Raw genomic sequence first — 8,285 nt, 5'->3', positions numbered from 1 at the left:
GCGGATTTGATTCCCGTCCGGGGCGAACTTTATGCTAAACAGATAAGGTTCGTTCTCGGAACGCCTGGCTTTCTCCTATCCTGTCCTCTTCTCTTCGATTTCGGGACGATAAGAGCTCCGTTGTTATTGTTACCTACAGTTTCCTCTATCAAACCTCTTTTTTAAAATGCCCTGTCTTCTAGTTCATTTTCTTCCCCCATTTCTTTTCTTTTCCGGAGTGTTCTTTAAGCCTGTACACCGTACACAGGAAGCCCACTCTAAGGCTTAGGTGTATGGGCAAACAGCCCTCAAAGTTCGATTAAGCTTATACGAATCTCGACCTTTTCCACTGCTTCGAACGTCCGTCCTTTCAACTCTTCTACATCGGCCTCTTTGTTTCCTCAGATCGGCCATCATGGGGAGTCGTGTGGCCGCCGCTCATTTCCCGGACAAGTACCTGGCCGGCGTACCGCAACTATTGGAGGACCTACAACGGCTCTCTGAAGATACGGACTCGGCCGACATTCTGTTCCTGGTGGGCCGCGAAGAGGCCGCTGTCTATGCACATCGCGTTATCCTGATGGCCAGGTAGGTTTTTACTTTCCATTACCTTTTACTTGACCTTAACGAAGGTCTTGGGCCAGCCACTCACTATCAGGAAGCAGAGAACGCCTAAGGCGTTAACCTCGCCTATAGTGGTTGCCTTCCACTCAAGAGTATATTATTACTCTCTCTCTCTCTCTCTCTCTCTCTCTCTCTCTCTCTCTCTCTCTCTCTCTCTCTCTCTCTCTCTCTATCTTTCTCTCTACACGAAAAAAATCGGTAGACAGTGTAAAGGTATACCTACTGATGCTTAGGTATCTAACAGACTACATTCTTTCTAAAAAAAAAAATCTGGTGTTATTGAATGATGCTTATTTGAGTGTTCTTTTACCCTAACTTTTACAATATCTCTAACCGTTTTGTCGCTATAGCTGAAAGCCGCCATGATGCTTATTTGAGTGTTCTTTTACCCTAACTTTTACAATATCTCTAACCGTTTTGTCGCTATAGCTGAAAACCGCAAAAAACGGTCGAAATCTGTATTTGAGTGTTCTTTTACCCTAACTTTTACAATATCTCTAACCGTTTTGTCGCTATAGCTGAAAACCGCCAAAAAACGGTCGAAATCTGTCGAAAGCGGTTAAAATACCGCCAAGGGCGCAGCAACCATCTCAACCAAACGTTTTGTGTTGCATCCTTGTCACATTTGTGAACTACATACCAAATTTCAAGTCTCTAGCTTATCCCGTTTCTCAACCAAACGTTTTGTGTTGCATCCTTGTCACATTTGTGAACTACATACCAAATTTCAAGTCTCTAGCTTATACCCTTCCCGAGATTAGCCAAACTTTTACAATATCTCTAACCGTTTAGTCGGTATAGCTGAAAACCGCAAAAAACGGTCAAAAACCGCCAAAAAGCGGTCAATATACCACCAACCGCAGCACCTATCTCAACAAAACGTTTTGAGTGCATCCCTTGTCACATTTGTGAACTACATACCAATTTCAAGTCTCTAGCTCATACCGTTCCCGATATATTGTTAAATTACACCAAAAACCGCCAAAAAGCGGTAAAATGCCACCAACCGTTGCACCGATCTTTACGTAGAGATTTTTACTTTTTATTAATCTCAATCAACGGAGGACTTTACACAGCAACACAGCATTCCCAACATAATTGCAGTAACCGGTCTATATCGCTCTGCAGATTGCAGAGTGATCGGAAACGGAAATCATCAATCTTATTATTCTGAAAGCCGTGTGATGTACACACCAGATTTTGTACCCCATGGAACCGTTTTTCCGTTTTGTGCATTAGTTATTCCAGAACACATCCCGTCAGTAATGTATGTGGATGTGGAAGAGATTAGAAGTTATAAGATGTGAAGTGAAAAACTGCTTAACGTCATTTCCATTTGACTGGATTTTGTTCTCGGGACTGTGAGGAGGAGCGGAGATGTGCATTTTTTTTCTTTTTTTTTTATTTTTATTTTTTTTTTTTTTTTTTAGTTGGTAAGTGGGGGAGGATGTTGGAGAAAATAAAAAGACGCACATCCCCACTACACTTGATTGCTTTATTTGCTGTGAGTTTCCCCGGATATGTAGATATAGCGCGGTCAAACTTTCTTGACTTGGCGGGGACTCAAGACTCTCGAAAATTATTCAGAAATACTGTGAATTGGTGGGAAAATTAGCTCAAGACGCACAGATGTGAGAAATTTTTGAAAATGAGAAATCTTCTCAGGATTCACTCAAAAAATTAGCGCCAGCCTAGTTAGCTTGGTGGGTAGCGCGTCTGCCTTGTAAGCGCTATGTCGCGGGTTCGATTCCTGTCCGGGGCGGATTTTGGTCTAAACGGATAAGGTTCGTTCTCGGAACAGCTGGCTTTCTCCTATCTTGTCTTCATTCTCTAATCGCTTTCGGGATTTAGCAGCATCAGTTAGGAAGAAATTAATAACGTGGCTCAGGAAATGGAAAAACAGCCCTCTCCCCTAAACAGCCCTCTCCCCCGCACCCACGGCACTGACGGGCAAAATTTTTACACATCTCCTAACACTTGAGTAGTTTTGAGTACCTACTTGAGTAGTTGAGTGTGTATTTGAGTGACGTGAAACAAGAAATCAAATTCTTGGTGGGTAGCGCGTCTGCCTTGTAAGCGCTATGTCGCGGGTTCGATTCCTGTCCGGGGCGGATTTTGGTCTAAACGGATAAGGTTTGTTCTCGGAACAGCTGGCTTTCTCCTATCTTGTCTTCATTGTCTATTCGCTTTCGAGATTTAGCTGAATCAGGTAGGAAGAAATAACGTGGCTCAGGGAATGGAAAAAACAGCCCTCTCCCTCAATTCACACCCACGGCACTGACGGCCAAAAATTTTACGCATCTCCTAACACTTGAGTAGTTTTGAGTACCTACTTGAGTAGTTGAGTGTGTATTTGAGTGACGAGAAACAAGAAATCAAATCATAGAAAATATGGAAGAAATGTCTAAAGGCCTCAGCCCAGCTTCGACACTGATAGTCAAAAACACATTTCCTAACACTTGAGTAGTTTTGAGTACCTACTTGAGTAGTTGAGTGTGTATTTGAGTGACGAGAAACAAAATCAAATCAGATGGCGGAAAATATTGAAAAAGAAATACATGTATACCTATTAAGGAAAGAAATAACAATTTCTTTCATATGGGGGAATTCCAGGTATTTCTTTTTCTTTTTTCCCCTCTCCCTCTCTCTCTCTCTCCCCCTCGCTCTCTCTCTCTCCCCCCTCCTCTCTCTCCCCCCCCCCATGTTTTACCATTACCTTACGTTTGATGCATTGAGCGAAAGAAAAAAAGCTAATGTATCATTTTTTGTCCTTTTCTAATGTTCATGTTTCGATGGAGAAGAGAAAGAGAAGGAAATACCGGGAGAAGAGGAAATGAGAAAAGAATCATGGAATTCATCGAATATTGGAAAAATGTACTTTTTCAAGTCTAATGTTCCAAAAAAAAAAAAAAGAAAAAAAAAAAAAAAAAAGCTTCTATCTACTTCTTAACTCTCCAGGAAAAAGCTCAATGTAGGTGGAAATCCAGGATTTAGGTAGATGTGGATAGGCTACCTACCTACTCACATTAACCTCACCCAGCCTGAGTGGGGTCGGAAAAAGCCAGCCCACGACTGTCTAGAATTCTGGATGGTCTTCGTCTTCCATCCGGATACCAACCTCGCGCAACGTTTCAACTATCCATTGGGAACTAACTGGTTTATTCAACTTACCATCGCAACTGTGACTTTTTAGAGTTCTTTTTTTCTTCTTCTTTTAACCCTCTTAAAGATTCGTTCTAAAAAGGGTTAACAGGCATAATTTTCGAATAGGCAGGGGTTTTTCTTTGCAAAAGGGTTCCATTCATATTTTCTCACCTACAATATTTTCAAAGCGGCATTTTTTCATTCCAACCGCATTTTGCATTGCTGCAAAGTTGAAAGGTTAATATGTTTCTTAAGTATGCTGTAAACGGGAGCTTTTTTTCAAAAAGATAAGAAAAAAAGCTGGCGTTAAAATAAATTATAATTACCATGCGACTTATGCGCGTAATAACTTTTTTTATTTTTTATGAACAGTTATTAATAATAACTAATTATAATTAACGAAAATTAACCCTTTGATGGACTCAATAATGATGTTCAACTGCATAATGCATATTCTAGTAGCTTTGTATCTGAATGAATCTTTATTAATGAGACTTACTGGCTCTTAGGCAACAATTATACATCAAACATCACATATGTACGTAACTTTATTGAAAAACGCTATGATATATATATAAATATATAAAAAAAAATAGTTTCAGAGATCGAAGAGAGGAGAAGGGCAGGTTAGGAGAAAACCAGCCGTTCCGAGAACGAACCTAATTTGTGGTCATTTTTTCTATTCCCCGGGCGGGAATCGAACCAGCGGCAGCGACCTAGGGTTCTCAAAGGTAGGCGTGTCACTTTCCAAGCTAACTAATCTGGCTTCCTACTTAAATTGTGAATAAAGAAAACTTTTTTCCTCTCCTCCTCCTTCTTTGCTCTAAAAGGGTTAACGAACATTATAATTTAACATGATCGTAACGGTTAAGGGTTAATTATTTTACTATGGTTAATCACCTGGATTCTCAGAGTAAATTTTACCACCTCAGCCGCCGGGGCCTAAAAGTGTCATAAAGGTTGATTAATACCCAGCATGGAGGGAGAGAGAGGGCGAATTAAAGTAGGGGTAGACATATTTACCTAGAGAGGAGGGAGGGTTAAAGTAGGGGGAAGGAGAGAGGTAATTTAAAGGAGGAGAAGCAGAAGATGAAGGAAGAGGAGGAGGAAGATTAAGGAAGAGGGGGAGGAGGAGATGAAGAAGAAGAGGAAGACGAAAAAGTGAATGAAGCTAATGAAGAAGAAGGAGAATGTGACGAAGGAGAAGAGAGAGAAGAAAGAAGAAGAAGGAGGAGGAGAAAAAAGAGGAAGAAGGATAAGAAGAACAGAAAGAGAGTGTAAATTAAAAGTGGGCATTCAGAGAGAGGGAGAGAAGAGGGGGAGGGAGAAGAAGAGGAGAGGGAGGGAAATTTTAAGCGTTAGGGTATTTCCATGGAAACCAATTTACGTCTTCTTCCTCTTCTCCCTCCTCCTTCTCCTCCTCTTCTCCTCCTCCTCCTTCTCCAAGAGTCACTATGTCTTCTCATCCCTCAAATAGAATACTTCTCCCCCGCCCCTCCCTTTCATTTTAGAGATATCTTTCTCCCCTCTACCTCCATTTTCTCCCCCCCCCTCCTTCTTCTCTCTCCCTCCCTTTTCCAAGGCTGGAAAAAAATAAAGGTGTCTGAAATTTACATTTTACCCCCATAAATTGTCTTTTACCTTACACCCTCCCCCTCTCTCTTCCCCTTGTCACATTTGTGAACTACATACCAAATTTCAAGTCTCTAGCTCTTACCGTTCTCGAGATATTTTGTTTACAGACAGACAGACAGACAGACACACAGACACACCCACGGACCAATGGCTGAAACTTTGGATTTAGGCTCTAGGGACCTCAAAACGTGTTTTCGCACTAAAAACTGACCATCGAAATTTTGACCCGATTACATTACTTTCCTTCCTATAGGATAAGGAAAGTAAAAACTTGGATGAAGATGATTCGGGTATAAATGTTGGCCTTACGTTATATTTTGGTGGTTGGAGAAATGTGTGAGTTGGCACGCTGTCTTACTGTTGGCCAACAGTTCCCCAACCATGTAAACATTTCCCAACGATCGATGGGCCAACCATTCTTCTAATGATGACGTGTTTTCGCACTAAAAACTGACCATCGAAATTTTGACCCGATTACATTACTTTCCTTCCTATAGGATAAGGAAAGTAAAAAAGACAAATAAAATAAATGCTATTGTCCTTTTTTCTCGTGTCAAATAAAAAATTTCATTACATTTTTAAGGAAAAATAAAAAAATGTAGAAAATTTTTTCCTTGCTTTTTTTATTATGATAAATTAAACTTGACAACAAGGATGTAATGGTGGAACTTTTGGTGTAATATGCAACTTGGGTGTTGTAAAGGCAAAGTTGTTTTTCTTTTTAATGTAGAGGTGCAAGGGGCTAGGCCTGTGAGTAACTCATTATTTGGTTTTTTGTTTAGTTAGGTGTTATTTTATTTCGTCTATTTAATTTTGAAGCATTTTCGACCCATAAGCCATGAGATGAGAAGTAATTGAACCTTTTTAGGGTAAGAAACCTGTGTGAAACCGATCTTTTCGTCCCTATACGGCGCTAGGTAGACGGAAAACAGCAGAAGAAGGTAGGAGACGACGAAGAAGAAGGGGCGGAAGAAGAAAAACGAGAAGAAGAAGAAGAAGCATCAGAAAAAAAAGAAAGAGGGGTAAAAAAAAGTACAAAGTAAAAGAAAGTCGGGGAAAAAAATTCTCACTTTTCAAACCCCGAGATTTTTTCATTACCGGCATTCTTTTCATATTTTATTTTATTCTCTATTCATTTAGTTTTTTTATTCTCTTCTCTCTCCTCCTTCTCCGACTTTTCACACCCTTCCTCTCCTCAGACTTTCTCTTTTCCAAGTTTCTCCAATTTCAGACGAAAATTGCTCGTCTAGACACGAAAATCAGCACTTGGCCTTTCTGTATAAAGTAGAAAGATTGAAGGGGAAGGATTGGGAGAGAAAGAAGAGGGAGAGAAGAAAGATAGAGAGAGTAGAATAGAGAGGGAAAGTGAGAAGAGGGGAAGAAGAAAAGGGAAAGGAGAAAGTTTGGGGGAAATTTTACGCCTGCCTCGGTGGTGTAGTGGTCAAGGCGCTCGCCTGGTAAACAGGAGGGCGTGGGTTCAATCCCAGCCGAGGTATGGAATTTTATCCTCAATATAATTTGAGAATTTGACCACAATAATAATATAGTAGCCTACTGCTGGAGTAAAGGGACTTTTCAGTCCTATTCGAGCAGTATAAATAAGCACTATTATTATTATTATATACGAGTATGTAAAAAAAGAAAGAAGAGAAGGGATAGAGATTGTTAGAGACTTACCTACTGGTCTTGTAAGATTCGACTCAGCCGGGATTTGAACCCGGAACCACCGGTATGATACTCACTCTGCCACCAAGGTTGCTAACTAAAGAGGAAGAAACTGAAAAAGATAAAACTTGCGATTTTTTCTATTATTCTCTCCCTAACGCTCTCCCCCCACCCCCACCTGTACTAGCTGAGTTGAGTTGTAAATACAGACAGTATTTCTCCCAAAAAAAAAAAAAACTTTAACTCCTGTTTTAGGAGGCAATGGGGGGACAGATAAAGGGTAGGAGATGGAGGGTTGGGTAGATTAGAGGTAGGTAAATGGGTGGGCATTGGGTAGGGGATTCCTAGTTACTACCCTCTCTCTTACTAAGAAAAGAAGGGGAGGATAGGTAATGGGTATAGGAGAGGATGAGGGATGATAGATGAGGGGTTGGAGTGGATGAGGATGGTAGGTAAATGGGTGGGATTGGGGAGGGGGATTCCTACCTACTAAGGGGATGAGGGGACTTTTTTTTTTTTTTTTTTTTTTCTTTCTTCTTCTTCTTCTCCTCGTTCTTATTCTTCTTCCTCTTCTTCTTTTTCTTCTTCTTCTTCTTCTTCTCCTCCTTCTCCTCCTCTTTTGGTTTTGCTACACGAAAAAGGTGATTGTATTTTTTTCGTTCTAACCCTGGAAAATTGCACTTTTTTTATTACCTCACCTGGCGAGGTACCAAGAATGTGAAAGAAAGAGAGAGAGAGAGAGAGAGAGAGAGAGAGAGAGAGAGAGAGAGAGAGAGAAGAGGAGAGAGGGAGAGAGCAAACTAACTAAATGTGAGGGAGAGAAAGAGAGCGGGAGGGAAGGGGAGAGATAGGGAGTGAGAAAGAGAAGGAAACAAAGACAGGGAGGGGGAAGGAGAGAAAGAAATTACATATACGAATAATAGTAGTAGCCTACTGCTGGAGTAAAGGGACTTTTCAGTCCTATGCGAGCAGTATAAATAAGCACTATTATTTATTTATTTATTTATTTTAGTTCAAGTGAAGAGCAGCGAGATAGAAGGGAAGGCGTAGCTATACGGAGGAGAAAGAAATTTGTGAAGGGGCTATTGAGAAGGGAGTGCTACGAATGTAGTGAGAGAAGAAGGAGAAGAAGAAGAAGAAGAAAGAAGAAGAAGAAGAAGAAGAAGAAGAAGAAGAAGAAGAAGAAGAAGAAGAAGAAGAAGAAGAAGATGAAGAAGAAGCCGAGAGAGGGAATCTGG

General features: G+C 40.7%; 1 protein-coding gene across 1 annotated transcript in view; it reads left to right on the top strand.

Annotated features, from left to right (window-relative positions):
* The first annotated feature begins 394 nt into the window (after nt 1-394).
* Nucleotides 395-8,285, top strand: part of LOC103512595 — a 31,314-nt gene continuing 23,423 nt past the window's right edge. The window contains exon 1 of the mRNA XM_017445469.2: nt 395-567. Coding sequence (XP_017300958.1) covers nt 395-567 — 173 coding nt within the window. The remainder of the gene's footprint in view (nt 568-8,285) is intronic.

The sequence above is a fragment of the Diaphorina citri genome, unplaced genomic scaffold (assembly GCF_000475195.1).
Source record: "Diaphorina citri unplaced genomic scaffold, Diaci psyllid genome assembly version 1.1 scaffold860, whole genome shotgun sequence".
Classification (NCBI taxonomy): Eukaryota; Metazoa; Arthropoda; class Insecta; order Hemiptera; family Psyllidae; genus Diaphorina; species Diaphorina citri.
Note: the sequence above shows the minus strand (reverse complement) of the source record. Positions and strands in the feature narration are given on the sequence as shown.